At 42.3% G+C, this 25829-nt stretch overlaps 1 protein-coding gene across 19 annotated transcripts in view; it reads right to left on the bottom strand.

Annotated features, from left to right (window-relative positions):
* Tlk2 (tousled-like kinase 2) overlaps positions 1-25829 on the bottom strand; it is a 99805-nt gene that overhangs the window by 65978 nt on the left and 7998 nt on the right. For 2 of the 19 annotated variants that reach the window (XM_039086134.2, XM_063269191.1), the window contains exons 1-5: positions 25240-25670; positions 23263-23345; positions 2442-2513; positions 1430-1499; positions 536-579 (exon numbers count right to left, since the gene is read on the bottom strand). In XM_039086134.2, coding sequence (XP_038942062.1) covers positions 536-579; positions 1430-1499; positions 2442-2513; positions 23263-23343 — 267 coding nt within the window. In that variant the 5' untranslated portion in view covers positions 23344-23345; positions 25240-25670. Of the gene's footprint in view, positions 1-535; positions 580-1429; positions 1500-2441; positions 2514-23262; positions 23346-24812; positions 24832-24940; positions 25151-25239; positions 25762-25829 lie in introns of those variants that run through there. The other 17 variants (XM_063269184.1, XM_063269185.1, XM_006247574.5 and 14 more) reach the window with 13 other exon arrangements.

Raw genomic sequence — 25829 nt, 5'->3', positions numbered from 1 at the left:
GAAATGTAACAAGATCTATAGAATACATGGGTTGAAAGCTGAAAGTATGCATGGCTTTGGACAGACATGAGAGAAGAATGCATCTCCCCACCCCCTCTCAGTCTCAAAATACATGAAGCAGAAAGACAGTAGTGTAGAAGGTGTTAGTCATCTTTAGTAACCACTTAACAATGAATCACTGAGCTCACTACACACACATTCCACTAAGCTGAGGGAGAGGGACCGAAGGAGAGACAAGTCATTGTACCTTAATCACTGAAAGACACAAAACCTAATCTGGCCAAGAGAAAGTGCACTTCGTAGTGACTTCTTCTATCATCACAGACAAGACACATGATACAAAATTGAAACCTAGCAATCGGCAGCAGTCCTTCTAATTACAAGATGGGCAACATTAGTTTGATGAAGATGGAAAGAGAAAGGGCAAGATCACAGTAAAGGCAAAATATTGCTTTCTAATGCCTTAAATACACAAGAGGATTATTAGGTTGTTTAAAGACACTGGAGGTTGTTTTTAACCCCCAATTTAACTTACCTCAAAGTAATCACTAATTTTATGTCCCCTAGGAGTGCCTTTCCCTGAAAATGAAACCAAAGTTAAGTACAGTTTTTCCAATGCACACATAAGCCATCATCACTGAAATGCATTAAGTAGTAAAAGCTCAGTAACTGATCACAACGCTGTCAAGTCAAGTGTCAGCTTTACTTTAAACAAATGATACAAACCCGCACACTGAGACTACTCTCTTCTTCTATATAACAAGTGACTGGATGAACACTGATGGGAATTTTTCACACCCGTTTTAAAAATATACATGCTAAAAATCAAGAAACAAAATTCATCTATAATCCACATCCCAATTTAAGAACCAAGATTCAAAACAAATGCATCAGAAGAGTTGATCACATTTCACATACTTTTGTAACCTTGGGAGGACTTCCCTTACACAAGACAGAATGACTTTAACTACAGACTTCTAGAAGGGAAGAACAATGCAAAAAAGATTGGGAATCCCGGACCTTAGATAGGACAGGGAAAGCTAAACCAATTTTCCCTTCCGAGACTGTGTATTTAAGGGTGTAACTATCACCATTACAGACTCCATCCGGGTGGGCTCCAATGGAAGAATTCTGTACAAGAAACCACGACTAACAACACTCCAATGTGCCCTGTTTCCCATGTGATTCCTGTTTGGTCTGAAGAAAAGCCTGTGGTAGGAAAATCATTCAAATACACAGGGAAAACAAGAGTCCCCAAAGAACTGACACTGTCAGATGTGTATCAAATGGCAAGTCTGTGGTAGCCTAACACTCCCTAAGACACAGAAACCTGTTGTCAGGATCCCTCAAAACACACTAATGACTTGCTGGGAGTTAGATAATTTCAAGTACATTAACACCTGGGGTTTTAGTGTAAAATGACCACTACCTTGGCTAGTTTCATATGGTTCAGCTTTTCTTTTCCGATTTCGCTGGTCATTCTGCTTTTTCTCAGGAGTCTGTTAAATACCATGCATGTCACAATTAGAATGTTGGTAAATTTGCACATTGGGATATCAGTATATACAAAATATTATGGATATAAAAGAGTCATAACTGGCACAGACAAGTCTTAAATCAGTGCAGTGCTTTTAGGACAGAGAAACAGGCAAAGTACAGGGTCTTTAATCAAACCTAAATAACTTTTAGAAAGTTATTTAAAATATCAAACCTTCGATATACTCATTAGTAATTCAGAATTGCAACAAACTTTAAATAAGATATTTTGGCAGTATGGTAGCCCATGCCTGTAATCCCATAAGTAGGAGACTGTGGCAAGATCTCAAATTCAAGTCCTGCCTGAGTATGCAATAAGACCTGTCTCAGGAAAGTAATTCTGAAGGACAAATGTCAACTCAAATAGCAGGCTTTCAAACAACTTCAAAAGTGCTTAAACCCAACCCTTTAAAAGGAAAGGCCTGAATGTCTGTTCAACTGACCAAACTTATAGGAAACTTCACAGTATAAAGCAAGCAACTGAACTTAAGACTTGTACCTATATCCATGTGGGTAGGTTATCTACTTAATAAATACTATCTTCCAGCAGAAAAAATGGAAACTAAACGACAAAAAGTCTTTCAAATGCTACTGAATTCAGCCAGTGATCTACTCTACAGAGTACTGAAAAGTATTAGAATTGAAGAGCAGCTAATTTGCTACACCGACAAATCTCTCACCTTTATTAAAAAAACTAAGGCTCGCTCCCAACACCCCCCCAAAAAAACCCCAGAAGATGTAAAAAGGAAAAAGAAAAGGCCTATGTATGATTATGAATAAAACCTGACATCAAAGCTGGACACACGGCTCCACTAACGTGCCCTGCAATTACATGGTGCTGCTAGCCTTGAATCCAAACTGAAGGGATACAAATAAGAACGTGTTGTTTAAGTACAGCTTCTTACCTCTACTTCTTTATCACTCAAGGACCCCACACTGCACAAACTCTGGTTGGAAGACTCACTGTTGAGTGGCCCCTGGAAGGGAAATGTTTTGTGAGTAATCAGAAGTTTTCATTTAAGATGACAGCAAAAGTAGGCAAAAGGGCTGTAGATTCTTTTTTTTTTTTAAAGATTTATTTATTTATTATATATAAGTACACTGTAGCTGTCTTCAGATACACTAGAAGAGTGCATTGGATCTCTTTACAGATGGCTGTGAGCCACCATGTGGTTGCTGGGAATTGAACTCATGACCTCTGGAAGAGCAGTCGGGTGCTCTTAACCGCTGAGCCATCTCTCCAGCCCCAGGGCTATAGATTCTAACGTCTAAGTCACGTTAAAGGAACCAGAAGCAGATGTTATAATCCCTCTAAACCAAGCTAAAAGGGATTCAGCTACAACACTGGCCTCCATGTTCAAACTCTCTAGCTGTTGGTATTTTTGTGTGCTTTACACATCAGCAAGTCTTCCCTTCAAGAGTATGATCATGTTCTAAGGCCATTCCTTAGGAACAATACACATACAAGGCATATGACATATACAAGACATATACAAGACATATGAGGCAAGTCAAACAGCCTCTCAAAATTGCAGTAGGGTAACGGTTCTTTGTGACAGGTAGTCAGGGGCCACCTCATAAAAAAGTATTTTGTTATTTTGAGACAGAATCCCTATATGGCTCTCGCTGTCCTCAAACTTACTATGCAGACCACACTTGCTTTGGACTCATAGAGATCCATCTGCCTCTACCTTCCAAGTGCTGGAATAAAATCCTACCAAAAACAAACCAAAGTGTTTTTCTGAGAAACAGCCTACAGAGACATGAATGCAATATTAAAAGCGAGGTTACATCTCAGTGCTCAGAAGGCTGAGGCTGAAGGAGAAGAGCCTTTCTCATCACACAGATATCCAGGCTGGGGTAAATACACAGAAAGGTATGTATGTCTCTTTGAGGAACAGCATTAGAAGTTTAACACTTCAGATTAAGGATGGCTAGAAGAGAAAACAGAGAAATAACCTTGTTCCCCAAACAAGAAACAGTAAGAGATTTAGAAGGCAGAGAGAATCAGTACCCAGCATTGTTACAATGTATTAGTTAAAGCAAGGCACCATGGTACTTAGCAACAATTCCATCAATCAAAAAGAGTTAGGCCTGTACAGGCTACACAGTAAGAACCTATTACACAATAGGAAATGGCAAACTACTTTATCCTTAGCTAATGTTGCTGCCCCCAGGTTGTTAATATAAGAAAGTCAGTAGGACACTAGCTGGAGTGTCAATGAATCGGTGAAACATGGGGATGGAGATGTTGCCACCATAGCCATATTAACTAAGTCTTCGGACCCACAAGAATGAGAAAGGGGGGGGGGAGATTTTTGTGTACGTGCGTGTTGTTTGCTTATTTTGAGACAGGTACCCTCCTCTAGCCTGGCTGACCTGGAATATAGTAGATGATAGGCAGCCTGCCTCTGTCTCCCAAGTGCTGGATTAAAAGGTGTGCACTTCACACCCAGTACTTACTTATGCTCTACAGTTCCTTGAATCCTTATTTGTACTTTCTAGATTAAACCTACACTTTATTAAATTTATCTGTATTTTAATGCTTATGTCCACATGATTGTTTTCTTTTTTTTTTTTTTTTTTTGGTTCTTTTTTTCGGAGCTGGGGATCGAACCCAGGGCCTTGCGCTTCCTAGGTAAGCGCTCTACCACTGAGCTAAATCCCCAGCCCCCACATGATTGTTTTCTTAATGTAATGTTTATTTTTCTGCAAATATAAGAGATAAAATTTACATTGTATGTTGCCGTTTTACTTCAACCATAATTGAGGATCCGTTTCTGTAAACAAGTTTCAACTATCTGTAAATATGACTGTGCCATTTGTGAATTCAAATAGTTTTACTATTTCTTTCAAATATGAGTGCCCTTTATTTCTTATCAATTGCCCTGGCTGGACCTTCTAATGTTGAATAGAAGCAGCATGTCTTACACCTGGGAACATAGTAATTACTATTAAGTTAGTTCTAAGGTGACATCCTTCTCTTCCCCATTCTTTTCTTTTGTAAAAACATCTGTCTATTTTATATGTGCGTTTCCCCTGCATTTATGTTTTATACATACCATATATACCATGTGAGGGTCTGGTGCTGCTCTCAGAGATCAAAAGGATGTCAGGTCCCCTGGAACTGAGCTGCCAATGGTTGGGAACTACAACCTGAGTTCAATCCCCAGAACCCACAATAGAAAGAGAAAACACACACACACACACACACACACACACACACACACGCACACGCACACGCACACGCACGCACACGCACGCGCGCACACACAGGCACACACCTGCATGTGCACATGCACACTTCTGTGTTCATGACATTCACACTTTTACAAACACAATAATGATTAAGTTGATTCTAAAATGTATATGCAGGAGTTAGGAGTATTGCTCAGTAGTAAAGGGTAAAGTCCTAGGTTCAATTTCCTGAACTCAATGTAAATAAAGAATAAATACTCATATTTCACATGGGATTTTAAGGACCAGAAGAGACAAAACAATTTGTGAAAGAAAAAAGAGAAAGCACATTCTCTGACACCAAGACTTGCTCTAAAGCAACAGCAACACAACAGGTGTGAACAGGCACTAGTGTTAGCAGACACTAGTGTTAACAGATCGGTGGGAAAAACTGAGGGCAACTCTTGACAAACATTATAATTGTGACCAACTGATTCTTGAGAAAGGTGCTAGGAGCACTCGATGAAAAAGTGCCAGAAGGTTGGCTAGCCAACACATTGGGCACTTCATACCACATGTAAAAGCTTGTGTATTAGGCAAGTGCTTTACCACTGAACCACGTTTCTACCATGAATTACCTTTAATATGATCATTGTAAAAATCAATTTCCCCAAGATTGCAATAAGACCACATCTACTAGTCCTCATTTTCTTTCTTTTCTTTTTTTTTTTTTTTTTTTTCAGAGCTGAGGACCGAACCCAGGGCCTTGTGCTTGCTAGGCAAGCGCTCTACCACTGAGCTAAATCCCCAACCCCTTAGCCCTCATTTTCTAAAGGAAACAGTAAAGCCAAATACAGTGATGCTCCTGTAATCTCCCCACTCAAGAAGCAAAAACAAAAGGGTAATGAGTACAAGTGAACTTGGAAGACATAGTGAGTTATAACTAATCTTGCCTATACAGGAAGACTTTGTAGATAGGAAGGAACAGATAGGTAAAGAGAAGAGGAAAGGAAGGGAGAGATTGAAGGCAAGCTGAATAAAAATGGCCCCCGGGGGCTGGGGATTTAGCTCAGTGGTAGAGCCCTTACCTAGGAAGCGCAAGGCCCTGGGTTCGGTCCCCAGCTCCGGAAAAAAAAAAAAAAAAATGGCCCCCATAGGCTCATATATTTGTATGCTTAGTCACCAGGGAGTGGCACTGTTTGAAGGATTAAGAGGCGTGGCCTTATTGGAGGGAGTATGTCATTGAGGTTGATCTCTCTCTGTCTCTCTCTGTCTCTGTCTCTGTCTCTCTCTCTCTCTCTGTCTCTCTCTCTCTCTGTCCCCCCCTCTGTCTCTGTCTCTGTCTCTGTCTGTCTGTCTGTCTGTCTGTCTCCCCACCTCCCTGCTTTCAGATCAGAATGCAGCTCTCGACTATTGTTCTAGCACCATGGCTATCACCATGCTCCCTGCCATAATAACAACTGACCCTCTGAAGCTGAAAGCCCCAATTATACGCTTTCTTATAGAGCTGTGGTGGTAATAGTGTCTTCACTGTGATAGATAAGTGACTAAGATAGGGGCAAGGTGACAGCAAGAGTGGCAAATACAGATGAGAGGACTAAAGTTTTTTGGCAATTACAATGAAAATAATTAGATATATAGTGCTAGATACTGAACTGTTTGAAATAGCAATGTTGAAGAAGAACAAGACTTACTGTCCCTTAGACATGTGTAGATAACCAAAAGTTTAAAAAGATTAAGAATTAGTTAATCTTTTCTCATCCTCTTCTCAAGTATAGCAACTCATATTATTATAAAGTCCTTGGATTAAATTTAATTAATGAGGATCAATGAGATACACTTCCTGTTCTAAAGCAGCTTACTGTCTAGTAAAAGCTAACCAAAGGCTTACAGGCAAAATTTATATGCTAAATTTTAAAAGCATCCCTGTCGTTAAAACAACTATAATAAAATGAAAATTGAGCTAGGGCCTGGAGAGATGGCTCAGAGGTTAAAAGCACTGACTGCTCTTCCAGAGGATTCTGAGTTCAATTCCCAGCACCCACATGGTGGCTCACAACCATCTGTAATGGGATCTGATGCCCTGAATATATAAAATAAATTAACAAATTAAAAAAAAAGTTTCAACACATAACTTTGTTTTGATCTTTTGACATTTGCTAGGCACACAAAGCCCACAGTTTAATTCCCCTGTACTGCCTCACCTTCACAAAAGCAAAATTAAACAGCTATAAAAAAAATTATCAGAGTTGGAGAGATGGCTCAGCAGTTAGAAGCCCTTGTTGCTCTTACAGAGGATGTAGTTCTAGTTTACAGCACCCACACTTGGTGGCTCACAACTCCTGTGACGCCCTTTTCTGGACTCTGCAGATACTACACAAACACTGCATGGATAATAATGTTGGCAAAACATCCAAACACATAAAATAAAAATAAAGGAAAAAAACAAAACAACATTAATAAGGATCTGTGAGGCAGTTTGATGAATTAAGGCATTTGTTGTGTAGGCCTGATGATCTGAATTAGATCCCCCAAAGCCCACATATAAGAAAACTGACTCCCCAAAATTGTACGTACACACACACACACACACACACACACACACACACACACACACACACCAGTTCCCATACTTAAACATGCAAAAACACTCCTGGTACAAAAATATAAACTGTATATGCATTGTATATATGAAGAGATTTTTCAGTAAACTTTGTGCATTCAAAGCTAACTTGGCTGACATAGTAAGTCTGACTAGACGGCACTAAATAGCAAGACCCTGCTTCAAAGAATCAAAATACAAAAACAACAAAACCCAAAAACAAAACCACATAGCTTTTACTATGTATTTCTTTATTACTATGACAGTGCTGCTCTAGAGTTATAAAGCTGGGCAGAGATGCTCAGCCAGCAGAGGTACTTGCAGTGTGAGGCTGCGAGGAGAGCCAGTCCGATGTGGATGTGGAAGGAGTACCAATTTCAAAATCTGTCCTCTGACCTCTGCATATATGCGGTGGTACCCACACCTACATGCACTAATAAGTATACCCACCAGACCTTTTTTAACATTTCTAATTAAAAGTTAAAGTATAGGGTCTGGAGGTTCACCAGTTTAAGTGCATTTCCTGCTCTTCCAGAGGACCTGAGTTCATGGGTTCAGTTCCCAGTACAGACAGCTCATAACCACCTATGACTCCAGCTCCAGGGGATCTACTGCCTTCTTCTGACCTCTATAAGCACTTGTGTCATACAGTCACATGTACACACATACATACAAATAAAAGCTTTTTTTTTAGAACTATAAAGTTGGGCTGGAGAGATGGCTCAGTGGTTAAGAGCACTGGATGCTCTTCCAAAGGTCCTGAGTTCAATTTCCAGCAACCACATGGTGGCTCCCAACCATCTGTAATGGGGTCCAGTACAATACATGCAGGCAGAATATTGTATGTAAAGTAAATAAATCTTAAAAAATAAGAAGATGGGTTGGGGATTTAGCTCAGCGGTAGAGTGCTTGCCCAGCAGGCGCAAGGCCCTGGGTTCGATCCCCAGCTCCGAAAAAAAGGAAAAAAAAAAAAAAAGAAGATGCCCACTTGATTTCTGAGAAAGGTGCAAGAGCAATTCAACAGACTATATAATTATGAAAGTTGAAAATAAAAGTCTTTCAGTAAATGGCCCTGAAATATTTAAGATATCCACAAGCAATAGCCTTAATTTAATCCTCACATGGTATTTTAAACATTAACTCAAAAGAAATCAATGAAGACTAAAAGAACTTAGAGGAGATCACAGATCAGGGTTCTGAAGAAGAGGCTACATGCACGATAACTACAAAGAAGTATCAAGAAACAACTGTGGGGGTTGGGGATTTAGCTCAGCAGTAGAGCGCTTGCCTAGCAAGAGCAAGGCCCTGGGTTCAGTCCCCAGCTCTGAAAAATAGAAAAAAAAAAAAGAAAGAAACAACTCTGTGGTGGCCACAGTTCTGCATTTTGATTTGGATGGTCACGAAAGCTACTGAAGCAAATTAAAACTGCTTAGAAACACGCCAACATGCCTTTGTAAGTACACGTATGTACACAAGATATCAGAATAATCTACTCTGACAGATTCTGCTGACTGGGCTGGAGGTGTGGTTCAGTAGCAGTGATAGCTGAGTATTGACCGGGCCCCTATGTCTGAGCCTCACCACCACACACAAAGTGATAAAGAATAGCATGCACCAATCTCAGTCCCCTGGTTCCTGTAGTACAGAGTTCATAATTTGAATGCGGTAGGAAGGGATGCCTGAATGAAAACTCCTCTGAATGGAAACTCCTTATCTTTACATTTTAGTTAATGAATTAATTTTGTGTAAGAATGTTTGTTTGCATGTTTGTTTGTGCACCATGTGCATGCATCCAAAGCAAGAGCAGTTTTGGAACCCCAGACCTGGATAGACCACATGAGTCCTGAGAACTGATCCTGAGGTACTCAAGAAGATCAGCCAATGCTCAACTGCTGAGCTTTCTCTTCAGCCCCTTCATTCATATGTATGTATATTTACAACTTCTTATAAATCTATAATTACTTTGAAATGAAGTCTATATATAATCTTTAGGGTTTATGTACTGAAACCCTAATCAATCCTCAGCACCTCTAAGTTTTCAAAATAATAAATTTGACCTCTGTTAAATTTATATTTATTTGTGGAGGAGGGCACTTGTGCATGGGTGATATACAGAGAGTGACAGAGACAGAGTGAGAGTGCACCTTTTACTGACTAAGTTTAGATGACAACTTAGTAGACTATTTGGGTCCCAAGGATAAATCTTAGGGCATCGGGTTCAGTAGTGCCAGTCCTCACTGAGCCATCTAAATCATATTTGGATTGTATTTAAATGGGGTCATTAGAACGGGCCAAATGCAACTAGACTAGTGTCTCAGCACACTGAGACAGAGGAAGAGGGAAGGCAGGCAAGTGTGTGTGTGTGTGTGTGTGTGTGTGTGTGTGTGTGTGTGTGTGTGTGTGTGTGTAGCCCACATAAAGGCACGGCAAGAAGGCAGCTTCCTAGAATCCAATGAGAGAGACTGCAGAAGCCACAAACCAACATACCAGTGCCTTGCTCCTGACTTCAAGCCTCCAGAATCGTTAAGACAGTGTTTCTATTACTTAAGCCACAGTCTGTATTGTTACAATAGCCTTATGAAACTAATATATAACCTGCTATTATGAAATACCTGGTATTATGTGTACTTACGGATGAAGAGAGCAAAGGGATTTTTTTTTAAGAGTTATTAACCCGGGGTTGGGGATTTAGCTCAGTGGTAGAGCGCTTGCCTAGCAAGCACAAGGCCCTGGGTTCGGTCCCCAGCTCCGAAAAAAAAGAAAAAGAAAAAAAAAAAAAAAGAGTTATTAACCCACCTCAGGTCACACAGCTTTTACTAAGGTCTAGGATAAGAAGACCTGGTTCAAAACATAGATTCCTGACCATTCCGATGCTGTTGTAAGAGAACAGCTAAGACTAGAGAATGCAATGGGCTGGTGGTCCTGGATACTATAAGAAAGCAAGTTGAGCAAGCCAGCAAATGGCATTCCTCCACGGCCTCTGCATCAGTTCTTGCCTCCAGATTCCTGCTGAGTTTTTGCCCTGACTTCCATGGACAATAGACAAGTAATAAGATGAAATAAACCCTTTCTTCCCCAAGTTGCTTTTTCCATGGTGTTTTATCAGAGCAATAGAAACCTTAACTAAGACAGTCTACCCATCAAGCCCTTTTATTTGTGTATTTTTTAAGATTTATTTTTTTATTACTTATTTATTTGTGTGAATATACACCAGGTAAGTTGCAGGTACTCACAGAAGCCAAAAGAGGGCATCCACACAATTCCCCTCAAGCTAGAGTTTTGAGCAGTTGTGTGTAAGCACACAGTCTGAGTGCTGGGATGGGGGCGGTCGTCTGAAGGAGAAGCAAGCGCTCTTTAACTGCTGACAAAACTCCAGCAGTGTCAGGTCTTTTTGTAAGAGCATCCAATCACACTCATACATAAAGGAAGCCTCTTACTACAAACTCATAAAACATGGGATTTATTATTTTTGCTGCTGCTGCTGCTGCTGCTGCTGCTGCTGCTGCTGCTGCTACTACTACTACTGACAGTTTCACTATGACAGCCTAGGTCTGAGATTAAATTCTAGACCCTCCTGCCTCAGCCTTGAGGTGCAAGATATTTAATACCCAGCTTCTCAATTACCTTTAAAACAACAACTGCAGCAGCAACAACCAAGGTTTCTCTGTATAGCAACCCTGGCTTTCCTCAAACTCACTCCGTAGCCCAGGCTGACTGTGAACACCGAGTGCCACCACATCTGGCTCTCAATTACCTGTTAAAGGCTTTATCTCTTTTGGTTGGTTTTTTGCTTTATTCTTACATTCTTTGGGGGCAGAAGCACTGGAAAGATGGCTCAGCTTTACTAGGAGCACAAACCACTCTGCAGAGGCCCAGGGTTGGTTCTTACACTCTGCAGGTGGCTCACAACCACTTGTCAACTCCAGCTCCAGGAGATCTGATGCCCTTCTCCTTACTGCCAAGGACACCTGCATTCACATGCACATACCAACATATAAACACACACGTACACAGAAATAAAACTAAATCTTAATTCTTCTATAAGTATATTTATTTTGTATGTTATTTGTAGGTGTGGGCATTATGTTTAACACTGAACATACATGAAGGTCAGAGGGCAAATTTGTCCACCATGTGAAAACCAGGCTTGAGGGCAAGGGCCCAGGCTTTGTGTTTTAAGATAGGGTCTGGCTATAAATGGGGTTATGCATACTTATTTCCTCTTTCATTTATATTAACTCTTTTACCTTGTGTTTGTTTTTGTTGTATTGTTTTTGAGATGACATATCAATATACAACCCTGGCTGGCCTAAAATTAACTGTGTAGACCAGGTTGGCCTCAAGCTTAGCTGCCTGCCTCTGCCTCCAGAGTATGTGCCACCATACCCAACTTTCTACGATGAATCTGTCCGGACTGTCCTATTCCTAGTTCCAGGCAGAGTCTTGGATCACCGACTATAGACCTTTCTTCAGAAGCTGTAAAATTCCCTCTACAGCAGCGAGCCGTAGCCCACAAATTCTGACACATTATCTTTTGGTCTTCATCCAGTTCTATTCCCTTTGACCCAAAGGTTATTTACAATATGTCACTTCACTTCCAAATACTTAAGAGAATTTTTTCAATTCTGATTTAATTATTTTGTTGTTGTAAAAATAGTACATTAAGTACTGCTTGCTCTATTTTCTGGTTAGATAAGTTGACTTTTTTTCTAAACTGTAGGCAGGATTTCATTCTATAGCTCAGGTTGATCTAGAATTCACAGCAGTTCTCCTGCCTTAGTTGTTCAGTGTTGGGATTAAAGGCATGAGCAACCAAACCCAGCTACTGCTCTGCCTTTAGAATAAAATGCTTTACTGCTTCAGAACATGCCTGTGTCCTGAGTCTACTTTTGCTAGTACAAATACAGCCACCTGAGCACTGACAGAATATCTTTGTGTAACAATTTTCCCAACCATTTAAATTTACATTCAATTTAATGTTGGGAATGGTGGTACTACCTTGGAAAGATGAAGTGAAAATTTTAAGTTTGAGGCTAGCCTGAGATACACAGAAAAACGCTGTCTTAAAAATAACATAAAACAAATTTCTAATAAAATGTATAGGTTAAAAGAGTGGATTTCCTATAGACACCCTGCAGCTGGATCTGCTTAGTCTAGTCTGCCAGGAGTTTTGCTTGTTTTAAAGATGTATTTATTAATTGTATGTGAGAACACTGTTGCTGTCTTCAGACATACCAGAAGAGGGCCTTGGATCCCAATACAGATGGTTGTGAGTCACCATGTGGTTGCTGGGAATTGAACTCAGGAGCTCTGGAAGAGCAGTCAGTGCTTTTAACCGCTGAGCCATTTCTCCAGCCCCTAGCCTGACCATTTTGTTTTTTTGAGTTTTTTTTTTCTTTGTTTTTATTTTTTAAATAGGGTCTTATGTCGTTTAGGCTGGCCTTAAAACCAACAATCCTCCTATCTCAGCTTCCCAAGTGCTAGAAACACAGTTCTACCCCCTGACTCCTGTTTTTGAGACAGGGTCTCAGATAGCCGAGGCTGGTCTTAAACTCCCTACATAGCTGAGGATGAGCTTATATTCTGAAGCTCCTGCCACCATGCCCAGATTTTGTGGTGCTGGGAATCAAACTGAAGGTACTTTATGCATTCTAGGTAGGCACTCTATCAACTGAACAAAATCCCCAGCCCCTCCTACCACTGTCACTTTATTTTATCCTTTTAAATTTTATGTGCATACATACTTTGAATGCATGAATGTCCATGTGCCTTAGGGGTCAAGAAGAGAGCACTGGATCCCTTGGACCTGGAGTCAGAAACTGTTAGGGGCTAGGAATTGAACCAAGGTCCTCTACAAACAGCGAGTGCTCATTACCACTGTTGCGAGCCACCTCTCCAGCTCCCTGGCACTGTCTCATTAGACATGTAGTATAGCTATTTCCTCTGGGCTTCTCATGACACAAACACAGTAATGTGGTCACACTTGCATCTTAACAGAAATCTGACAGAATCAAAGATGAGTCAGGGCGTCAGCTCCATGGGCTGTCATTTTTCTTCACATGGCATGAGGTGACACGGTCTACCAGTAGAGCCTAAGGACTGAGAGACTAAGGGCCTAAGGACTAGAGAAAATACTGCAACCTCTGAAAGCTATGGCAGCAGCTGTGTGACCCCTGCTAGTAGTAATCAGATACGCATGCAACCGAGGCTGAGCTGTCTACCTGTGGGTTGCATTCCCTTTGGCAAACCTCTATCTCCAAAAATATTTATGATTCATAACAGTAGCAAAATTACAGTTATGAAGTAGCAATGAAAATAATTTTATGGTTGGAGGTCACCACAACATGAGGGACTATATTAAAGGGTCACAGCATTAGGAAGGTTGAGAACCACTGGGCTAGAAGGAACTTGCCTGCGTAAGGGAAGAATTACAATGACGAACAGACATGTGGCAAGCTTTTTCCACCCCAGACTCTGATTTGGAAGGAAAAGTGACTAACAGAAAGGGGGAAATGGAGGTACTGGTTTACCTTTTTTTCTTAGATTTAAGAAAACTTCTATGTCTGTGTGTTAGCATGGATACATGTGCACTGTGCCTGGGAGCTCCCTGAGACTAAAAGAGGAAGGTGGGTCCTCTGGCACAGGCCTTATAGGCAGCTGTAAGCTTTCATGTGGGCTCTGGCTCCTCTGTAACAACAGAAAGCACTTTTAACCAATGAACTCTCTCTCTAATCTTGGCTTGCCATTTTTATGTTAGTACAAGAGAAATCAGACAAGGAGCTTGTCCAGGTCACCCAAGAGCCAAAGAGTCAAAGTCTGTATCAAAAATAGGTGGGAGGTGGGGTGGGGCAGTAGTGGGGGTAAGGGTGGGGGTGGGGAAGATAGTGTATAGCCAGATTCTATACTTCTAAATTTCTAGAAAGCTAAGGAAAACTGAACAGTTCATGTAAGAGGTGAGTGGCGACAGGCCGCAGATTATCTTGTTATAGATCTCCACTATCCCTGCTGTAAAAAGATATTAACTTGGAGGCGGGATCCATCCTAACTACTCCCCTAACAACAAGGTCAAGGTCAAGACTATCTCACATAGGAGATCTTATGCTAAATTATGGTGGCACATACCTTTAACCCCAGCAGTTGGAAAGCAGAGGCAGGAGGTTATCTGTGAGTTAAGAGGCCAGCCTGTTCTCAAACAAACAAAACAAAACAAAACAAAAGCAGATCTGCTGGTTTCATATTAACATGTGAAAACACTTGGGCCTTAGTGACCATGACACATTTAGCTCCAAGTTAACCTACCTAGAGAGACCCTGTCACAAAAAAAATGAACAAACAAACCCCTGCCTCTGCCCCTCCCCCCAATAAAACAAGTACACTAGATATGGACTTTCTGCCTGGACTTCCTTTGTGTTCCATTACTGGAAAGCTTCATCTAAGGATGCAGACTGCAAGCAGACTTGGTGGCTGGGTGAAATGGGGCCCTACAGAAGCAGAACTTACCCAGCCAGCTCAAGCCCTTTCACCAGTCAAGTGTGCAGAAGTGGCCCACACCCACACTGCTGTGACTTAAATTGCCTTTCTGACAGAACCGGCACTAGCTCTGAGATCCTCCTAGGTCACACTTCTTGCACTTTATAGCAGCTCACAGAATCTGGAAGTCAGTGCAAGGCTTTCTTCTCCATTCAGTGGTACTAACTTTGCCTGTGGCTAAGGTTCTTATCACTAGCAGCTCAGTGCTTTCTTCCTACATCCATCCAGTCACCTTTTAGCTATGATTTTGCTTTCCACAAATTTAGTTACTTTTGCTCAACTATGGTCTGAAAATATTAAGTGGAAAAGTCTAAAAATAAATAATTCTTATTTAAATTGCATGTTCTTATGAGCAACCATGGGAACCCATCCGACCTCACATGTGAATGGCCCTGTGTCCTCGTGATGAGCAGTCTGACTGCTAACAGGCCTACAGATCTCCTGCTCAAAAGACACTTAGTTTACTTACTGCCTCCAAACCCTAGAGTAGTGATGCTGGCAACTGGGACATTTGAGAAGTTGTAAAGTGTCTTGTTTAAGTGAAAGGGTAAAAGTTCTTAAGTTAATACAGAAAGGAAAAAAACCTTGTATGCTGACTTTGCTAAGATTTGTTGCCAGGATGACTCTTCTATGAAGCTGTACAAAAGGTATAATAATAATAATAATAATAATAATAATAATAATAATAATAATAAATATTATTGCTCTCACACCTGAACTACAAGAACTATCAGTCACAGTGATAATTCTTTACACTGGTGTGCCTATATATAGAAAAACATTGTGTATGTTTATGCACATAAACCACTGTCGGTGGTTTCAGATATCCACCGGGGGCATTTGTCCCTATGGGTAAGGTGGTACTGCTGTAGACTAATTTTCTAGGATGTTATTGTTTAACAATGGGTCAAACAGATCTGTTATTCACTCTTGGGTATGAAGTATCTTTTCTCTCAGTTGTTCCTGCTATGGAATACTCATTAGGTAAGAATGAATTCTGAGCCAGGTATAGAGCCCATGCCTTCAATCCCAGCCCTTGGGTGACATCTGCTTAATCTGAAGTCAAAGTTTGGTCTACATTGGAGAGTTTCAAGCCAGCCAAGGCTATACAACAAGAATGAATTTTGTTGGTCTGTAAAATTTTAGATAGCTACAGTTACTGCAACCTCACCAGAAGCCTGGAGAACACTAAATGCCTATGGTGTAAACTATGTGAGACAAACGAAGTGCATCAAGTTATTGGGGTGAGGATGAACACCTGACTGCTGGGCCATCCTGCTGCCCCACATAGCACATTTTACATTTTTATTTTAGCAATCTTCTTAGGGTTAGGAATGTAACTCAACGTTTTTCATTCCCAACATGGGCTAGAATGGCATTTTTCAACCTGTTGGCTGAGACCCCTTTGGGGTCTCTTTTCACATGGGTCACCTAAGACCATGGAAAGGAGATGTTTACATCGCAATTCCTAAAGGTAGCAAAATTACAGTTATGAAGTAGCATCAAAATAATGGTATGGTTGGGGGTCACCACAGCACGAAGAATTGTATAAAGAAGGGGTCCCAGCATTAGAAAAGATGAGAATCACTGGCCAGGAGTGATAGCTCACAGGTTAAATCACTTAAGTATATGAGCCAGGGACAAACGCCACTAACCCATGTAAAAACAAGTAAGCGAGACACTCTTCAACTCAATTATTCTCTTGTGTCTCTCAGATACTGCATTAAAAGACTGAGGCTGGAGAAACAGCTTAGAGGTTAAGAGCACATACTACTCTTTCAGAGGATCAGGTTCAGTTCCCAACACCCATGTCAGGCATGCAACCTGTAACACTAGCGACACCTATGGGCATCTGTACTCACTCACACACATACACATGTTTATTTTTAAACTAAAGAAAAAAATGGATACTGGTTTTCTACCTACAATGAGTGCTGTACAGCCTGGGTTTTGAGAAAGGGTTTCACTGTTTTTTTCAAGGCCGTAGGTTGCCTAAAAGAGGGCAAAGACCATCAGTCTTTGATAAGACGCATACTGCAATTTCTGTAAGAATCAGTAATAAGAGTAAAAAAAGGTAAAAGAAAGATAGAAGACTTTCAAAGTAGAAGGGGCATGAGTCACTGGCATATGTGCATTTTCAGAATGTCTCTGTGTTGTACCGTCTATTTTCTCCTCAGGGGAATCATGGCATCTGAGATTGTGGATCCCTCTGTCAGGAGCCGTCTCTCAGCTGACATACTGGGAATGGAGGATTCTTATGATCTCCAATGTTGCTTAGAAGGAAATCTTCAACACTCCCACTTTCATTTTAACTAAGTGATAAGAAATCCTGCTTTGAATTTTATGCTATAAATAATGGTAAATTAAGCCAGGTGGTAGTAATGTACATCTTTAATACCAGCACTAGGGAGTCAGAGGCAGGAGGATCTTTGAGAGTTTAAGGCCAGCCTGGTCAACAGAGTGAGTTCTAGCAGGATCAGTCAGTCAGGGCTACACAGAGAAACCCTGTCTCGGAAAAAAATAAGGTGTGGTGGGGTGGAGAGACAGCTCATGAATTAAAGAGCAGTTGTTGCTCTTGCAGGACCCAACGTCAGTTCCTAACACCCATAATGTTGCTTATAACCATCCATAACTCCAGTTCCAAGAGACCTGATGCCTTCTGACCTGAGTGTACCAAGGGTGGGCACGGTTCACAGACAAACAAACAAACACTAATACACATTAAGTTTAAAATATATGTGATAGTTTGCACATACTTAGCCCAAGGAGTGACACTATTTGGAGGTGTGGCCTTGTTGGAGTAGGTGTATCACCGTGGATGTGGGCTCAAGACCCTCATCCTAGCTTCCTGGAAGTTAGTATTCTGCTAGCAGCCTTCAGTTGGAGATGTAGAACTCTCAGCTCCTCTTGGGCGCGCATGCATACATACATACATACATACACACACATACACACACACACACACACACACACAAGCACAGTTGCACACATGAGCACTGGTGGGCATGTGGAGACCACAGAACAACCTGTGGGAACTGGTTTGCTACGTCCACCATCTGAGTCTCGAGAACAAACTTAGGCCATCATGCTTGGTGGCAAGCACCTTACCCACTGGATCTTCTCGCAGGCCCCTGGAGGAGCTTTTAATCACTGGTGGTTTCTTAACTTGCAGGCTCTTGGGAAGTGACAGAAAAATAAAGGACTTAGGTGAAGGGAGTGGGTTCATGGTGTTATGTTTCTTGGGGACTCTATCTTGTCCCTAGACCCTTCCTTGCTCTGCTTCCTGCCATCATACAGTGAGCACCTTTGCACCAAGCCCTCTCTACCACAATGTTCTATCTCACTACAAGCCAAGAAACAAGAGAGTCAAGCAGTCACAGACTGAAATAGTGAACAGAAATAACTGTTTCCTCAAATTGATTTTTAAAGATATTCTGTCACAATAATTCAAAACTAACACAATTAGACCCAGGACTTACACACACAACAGACAAGCATTCCACCACTGAGCTGTTTTCTCAATCTTAAAAGCACTTGGTCCCAAACCTAATGACCTCAGTTCAACTCCTGCAAGCTACACGGTAGATACAGAGAACCAATTCCCACAAGTTGTCCTCTCATCTCCACAAGTGTGAAACAGCACATGCACGAACCCCCAAAAGACATAATAAAAATTTAAGTATATCCAACTAGGTATAAGCAATAGCACAAGCAAGGCTGGAATTTCACCTCCACTTCCATCTCCAGAACCACAGACAATGCACATTTTTTAAATTACTACAGAGGAGCAGAGTAAGGAATAAACTATATCAAGTCTTTACTGAAAACAAGACAGTTTACATTATACAAAGTAAAATATCTAGTTCTTAAAGAGAGAGACCTGGAACTAGGCATAGTGTTGACTCTTTATTCCCAGAACTCAGAAGACGGTGGCAGGTGGATCTCTGTGAATTCAAGGCCAGCCAGTCTACCCAGTAAGTTCCAAGACAGCCAGGTCTATCTGAAACCATGTCTCAAACCACACATACACACACGCACACAGAAAGAGATCTCGGGCTGGAGAGATGGGCTGCAACAGTCTTCAGAGGACCTAAGTTCAATTCCCAGCACCCACGTGGCAGTTCACAATAGCCTGTAAGCCAGTTCAGGGGTCCAACACCCTTTTCTGGCTTCTGTGAGTGCTACTCGCATGTGGTGCACAGGTATATATGCAGGCAAAACACAAACATAAAGACAAAGAAATCTTAGGAAAAAAGACATAATTTAAAAAAAAAAAAAAGCTTGCTGGGTGCTGGTGGCACAGGCCTTTAATCCCAGCACTCAAGAGGCAGAGGCAGGAGGATTTCTGAGTTCAAGGCCAGCCTTGAACATAGTGAGGAACAGTAGGAATACATGGAGAAACACTGTCTGGAAAGACCAAACAACCAAACAGCTGGCTTAAGTATTAGGTGAGAAGTAAAGTTCACAACCCAATTTAACCTTATCACCTCAAGTCTGCTAAATGGATATCTCCAGAGCAGCCTAAACAGTGGCAGCCACAGGAGAAGAACGTGCTCTTTAGGTTTCTTGGTGTGCGCAATGCTTACTTTTCCTGTTACCAACTCAAAATGAGAGAAAACACTCTAAACCTTTTAAACAAAAACTACATAAGGCATCCCAAACCCTAAGCCAATTAATTCTGGTTTAATGATTATTAAATAAACCTAATAATATAGAGAAAAATCAATGTATTAGTGTGCTGTGAAAGAACAAAAAAAATTGTGAAATTAAAAGCCAAAATACAAATAAGTACTTGAGTGTAAGTAATAAATATGGTGCTCTGGCCATTTTGTTTTAACCAAAGTTTTGTGAGTTATATTGAATTTTCGGTGTGAAAAAAGAAAAGCAATATGACAGAAAACCTACGATAACTAGAACATTCAAAGACTGCAGCTACTGCCAGCACTCTTGTCCACTTGGAAAGAGTCCACGATGGCCCTGATTGCCTTCCTACTATGGGCATCAGAAAGTACTCAAAGTGTCCTGAGCACTTAGGAGAAACTCAGGAGATCACACAGATCCCACTAGATGGCACCATCATAGACAAGTCACTCTGCTCTCTCTGGAGCAGTAAAGGTGGAAACCTATCTGCATCTTAACAAGCTGACAGCTGTGAACAGTACATCCTACTGGGAAAGCATGACACACAACAAACCATGTAAAGCCAGAAAAGGGAGTCTCACCGAAAGCATCCTTTTTACCTAATTTTTTTTGCCCTCATTTCAATCAGTGACCTATGAGATACAATGTCCAGCCCTAACCCTAACAGAAAGAGAAATAATTAAAAAGAGAGCGAGGTCTTTACTAGATATGGCAGGGGCAAGAGGATCAGGAGTTCAAGGTTATCCCCAACTACATAAAAGTTTGAAGTCATTCTCAACTACACAAGACTACCTCAAAAATGTTGTATAAAAAGAGTAGCTTAGCAGGGAGGTGATGGTGTGTGCCTTTAATCCCAATGCTTGGGAGGCTAAAGGCAGGAGGATCTCCATGAGTTGGAGTGCAGCCTGGTCTACAGAGTGAGTTCTAGAACAGCCAAGGCTACACAGAAAGACCCTGTCTCAAACAAAACAAAACAAAACAAAACAAAAACAAAATTTCCTTTCCTTTACCTGTCTCTGCAAATAATGAAGTAACTTACTTTTCTTTCAATTCTCTTTGCTACAGAAAACATTTTTCCTGATCACTAAATAATGCATTTATTGAAAAAAAATACTTACCATGACCAACAAGTCAAAATGCATAATTAATGGCATAAAAGCAACTTAATATTTATGAACTTTCTAACAAACAGACAATATTAAAGTTTTCTGAGGTTCTAGGGTTTTGTTTGTTTTTTAGAGACAGGGTCTTATGTAGTCCCGACTGGCCTCTAACTTATGATCTTACTACATCAGCTTCCCAAGTGTACATTGAAATTTTCCCACAACTTAGCCACATGATCTTGAGTCTGAGCAGTAAAATTAAAATGTCATTCATTTCCATCACTTGGACCTATTTTACCAAAAGCACACTTTGATAGAGCCATTCTGCAGCTACATACAAAGGCCAGAAGCCATCCTAACAAAGATTAGTACTTTAATCCCAGCAACCAGGAGGCAGAGGCAGGCAGATCTCTTAAGTTCCAGGTCAGTATTGTCTGCAGAGTGAGTTCTAGGACAGCTAGGGTTACACAAAGAAACCCTGTCTCAAACAAACAAAATTAGGAAAATGAACTATAAGCAATTTGAATATAAACTTTCTTAGTAGTAAACTATGTGATTAGATTTGATTACGAGTCTTAGCAAGACACACCTATAATCCCAGCACTTTGAGAGACACAAGAGGTCTATGAGTTTGAGTTTGAGACCAGCCTCAATTGAGTTCCAGGTCAGTCTAGGCTGCACAGTAAGATTCTGTCTCCAAAATAAATTAAAGGCATGAGTCTTATGCAGAATTGCTAAGGGAAAAGACGCAACAGTGTATTCCCAAACACTCAAGATGCTAAGGTGGGAAGATCACTGGTCTGCCTGGGTTATAGAGCAAGTTCAAAGTTATTCTGGGCAACTTTGAAAGATTCTTATCTCAAAAAAAAAAAAAAAAGAAAGAAAGAAAAAAAATCAAGAAGGGCTGGATGGGTATAGTGACACATGCCTTTAATCTCAGCACCTGAGTAGCAGGGCTACAAAAGAGACCATCTTAAAAAACAAAAACAACCCAAAACCCAAAGGACTAGATATATATAGTACCCTACCAGGCCCTGGATTTGAACCTTTATACCACAAACATCAATCAGTCAATGGTTATAAACATGACCTAGTACAGTCAGTCACTCACACCCATAGCCCCAGCACCTAGGAAACTGAGATGGGAAGATCAAGGAGTTCTAGGCCAGGCAAAAGAAACACGTCACCACTGGACCAGATATTGACTTCATACTTGAATGGCACAGCGTGCTTCTTTCTGAGGTTACATCCTTTGAAGGAATAATTTATGTCTACTTGTTTACCTTCAGTATGAATGATCAGAGGTACAGTCGCTCCAGAGTGCTACCAACAGCCAGTTACTAGAGTAGCTGAAGAACTAAGCATGCAGACTGTACAGCTGGGTGTGGGGGACACCTGCACTCCCCATCCGGGGACAGGACAATCACAAATCACAGACCAACCTAGGCTATGCATCTCAAAAACAAAACAAAAATTAAAGAACTGCCGAAGCTCAATTCTGGGTACTATAAACAACACTTCAACAATGCCCAGTATACTGCAGGCACTATGTACTTTTTGAATAAATAAAAACTACCAAGTTATTCCAGCTTTCTAAACTGTGTGATCCATCAAAGAAGCTAGGTCTTCTAAGTGTGACCCTAACGTACTCCTCCTCCTTGAAGAAACAACTAGCCAGAGCATAAGATTAATGTCACATTCCTGCAAGATATAGCATATTTTTTAAAAAAGACAGGAATCCACTATATACATTACAGATCAAAACGCACAAGTTATCTCAAGCTCAAGTCATAGGACAACCTTGGATCGGGCAAACCTTTTAAATAAAATATTACAGCAGATGTAAACAATGCACTAAACCATCCTGTGAGAGCAGAGGGTAAACACGTACATGCATAAAGGCACAGAAAACCTGAAGAGTGTCACCTTGTCAACATCCCACCTGCCCAAAGGCCTGGACTTGATTTCAGTTTACACTGCCACAAAATGAAGACAGCAAGAAGCTAGTCAGACTGTGCAGCAGGGAAGAACTATTCTTCCAGGACCAGGTACAGTTCCCAGTACTGACATGGCAGTTCTCAGCCATAAAAACCCAGTTCCAGCACACGCCATGCCTGTTTCTGGCCTCTGCAGGCACAAACATGCACAATGGGTACATACATATACAAATGCAGGCAAACACTCAAAACCAAAAAAATAAATTAAAACAAGAAAAACACTAGTAACAATTAAGAGTGAAAAGGCAGTCCAGGGAGACAACCGGAGGCCTCTGCAGCTGCAGATGTGAAGAAGTAGCAGACCTCAGCAGATTCATCAGCACCCCATCCTGTAGCCACCCCAAAAGAGCCAGTGGATGAAAGCTGTACAATGCCTTTTTCTTCTTGAGTGGCTGAGAAGTTTTAATGGATCATGAAACAGAATCTAGATTCCCCATCCTATCAGTATCCTTGCAGCAAGCCCCTCCCTCCCTTAGGAAAGCTCCGCCCTTAACAGAAGGGTGCAGACACTCACACTAAGGGAATGACTGGCAGATTTTCAAAGTTCTCAGGACCACGAGACACATATCCTCTGCAACCTAACAGTACGTCTCTAGCACCCAAACCCTTCTGTTCAACTCCCAAGTGTGCTGGAGCCATCCTCTGAGGTGTTCGTTACCGCTGAGGAGTAACTCACCTTACTTACGCCAACCCCAGTGAACCTGGCCTCCAGTAACTCCTGCCTCCGTGGGTCCAGGCTGTGCAGTTCTTCCATCATTTCTACAGAACAAGAGAGAGGGACAAGAAGCCATGAAAACTACATGGAAGAAACAAGGTCTGTGTATAACACACAGTAATTTTATAAACTTCAAGGAAATATAGATTCAAGTGTTATATTCTAAGTTATTTGATGTTATCAATAGTCATCTAAGATTATACAGCAGTTCAAGTTCTCATCTATGAAGGTCTTTTCTACTTTTCCTGAATTCTAATTTGATCTTTACGGAGGGAAGAAGGTATGGAAGCCCGCCCCTGTACTAATCCTAACATTCAGGAGGTTTAAGCAGCCTGGTTCACACACACCAAACTCAAGGCTATACAATGAGACCCTGTCTTGTTTAAAAAAAAAAAAATTACAAAAAAAGTAAATAGAAATAAACTCTTCACATAAACTGTAAAAGTTAAGCAGGAGGAGTAAAACAAGGGCAGACTTACAAATAAAAAACTCTATCAGATACCTTTCGATCTAAGTACTTATAGAGATTTCTCTCCCAAACACATAACTAGTTAAGCTAAAAATATGATTCATTTAATAATTTCAAGTGAATACAGAATGAATCAGAAGCTGCAAATAACTTCAAGAAACCCTACTGTATATAGCTCCTTTCTCTGAATAGCTCCCTGTAGCTAATGAAAAATGGAATTCTTTCACGTTAAATATAACGTAGAGCCCAAGATAAACCATCAGCCTACACTCACTCAGGAAATTGATATAACAATTCCTTTGCAAAATCTTTCTGACCACTCCTTGGAGCAGTAGGTTTCTCCCCACTCTGGGTATCTGCTTTTAGCACTCCTCCCAACAGGGAGGGGCAGGAGGACACCATTTTTAAACTCTTTCCCTGACCAATTAATGTAGACACTATGAGCAAGTTTGTCCATCCGTTGGAGGATAGAATTCTTGTACCATCCATCAAAAAGTTCAACATTGAAAGAGCGGCACTGCATAGAGATCCTTCCAACATACTATTATTTCAGAGTTACTGGAGGGACTGGCATACATTTTTATTAAAGTTCATTGAAAACACGAATCAAACCTTCTCTGCAATCTAACAACTCCATAATTTCCAGTAACATCCCCTATCCAAGTCCTAACTTTCATTTCCCTTCCTGGACTGAAGGCCTGGGGCAAAGGGGAATGAAAGGGTGACGGATTAAAGTTTCACTCACCCGTACAAGTAGGGAATTAGGAAATTGTTAGAAGGGTAGAAAGGTATCTTAAAAAGGAAAAAACAAAACAAAAAGACCGAGAAGAAAACCGAGTTTTTCCATAGGTACATAAGTGCCTTGCTCGCCACTCGCCCTGCCCTAATCGAGGTCGGAATGGCAGAGGTTACAATGCAGTCTCTCTCCAACCCCAAGGTCTCTGGAAACATTTCCCAACCCTCCATCCCCAGGTCTGGCCCGGAAAAAGAGGCCCTAGCAGTTATCCCACTTAATGTCATCTCACGATAAGAAAATACCCACTCCATCTCTTTCCAGCGAGGCTTTGGACCGGGATCCTCCCAGTGGCCCCCAAACCGGGAAGCAGGACCGATGGGGCCTGGTCCCGACGCCCCTTGCCGGCTCCAAACTTTCCCTAACTCCAGGCCCACCTGTCACGGACGGAGCGAGGGACACTCTCGAGGGCGCCCGGTAGGCTTCCAAGGCCTCCAGCTCCCCGGAGTCCCCTCTCTCAGCGGGCCGACCGCCGCACTCCCAGGCCTGGGCCTGGTCCATCTTCGGCTTGGCCCCTCAGCGACCCGCAGCCCTCAGGGAGCACCTCCCGCCTCAGCACCCAGGAGCTGCGGCACGACGCCGGCCGGGGTCGCAGCCTCCTCAGGCCCTGGGAGCCCCCGGGACGGTTAATACCCCAGGCCCAGCGCCCTTCCACGTCCCGGGCTGAGCGTCTCACCTGCCGCCGCTGCCGCTCCACGCTCCTCTCGGGAGGGGCCCCGACCCGACCCGGTTGCCGATCGTTCTGCTCTCCCCCTGGGCAGGCCCGGGGCGGAGCCGGGGCCTCTCCTGAGCGCCGCAACCCCCCGCCCGGGCAGCCGCCGCCGGCGCCGGGCTCCACGAGAGGGCGGGCGGGGGAGGGGGGCCACGGAGGCCGCAGATCCCCGAGCTCGCGTACAGAGCCAGGCGCCTGACGCGGGCCCGGGCCCGGGCGGCCGCCGGGGGGCGCGGGGCCGGCCTCCTGGCGCCGGACAAAGGCCAAGGGAGGCGCAGAAGGGTCCGGGTCGGGCCGAGAAGTGGGGGCCGGCTCGGTTGGGGGGGCCACTCGGGTGCGGCGCAGAGGGCGGGGTGGGGGGGGTCGGAACCGCTAGTGCCCAGGACCCGCCTCCGGCCCCTTAATCCGGATCGGTTCGGTCCGGATTAGTAGTGATCGGTGTAAACACACTAGTGAAACCTCGTGTTTCCTCGCGAGATTTGCACGGCTGGGAAGCAGGGGGGGGGTGTTCCTGGGGGGGGGGGAGTGCCGACAGTGGGGGAGGGGACGAGAAA

Source organism: Rattus norvegicus, chromosome 10, assembly GCF_036323735.1.
Source record: "Rattus norvegicus strain BN/NHsdMcwi chromosome 10, GRCr8, whole genome shotgun sequence".
Taxonomy (NCBI): Eukaryota; Metazoa; Chordata; class Mammalia; order Rodentia; family Muridae; genus Rattus; species Rattus norvegicus.
This window is presented reverse-complemented; position numbering and strand designations above follow the sequence as displayed.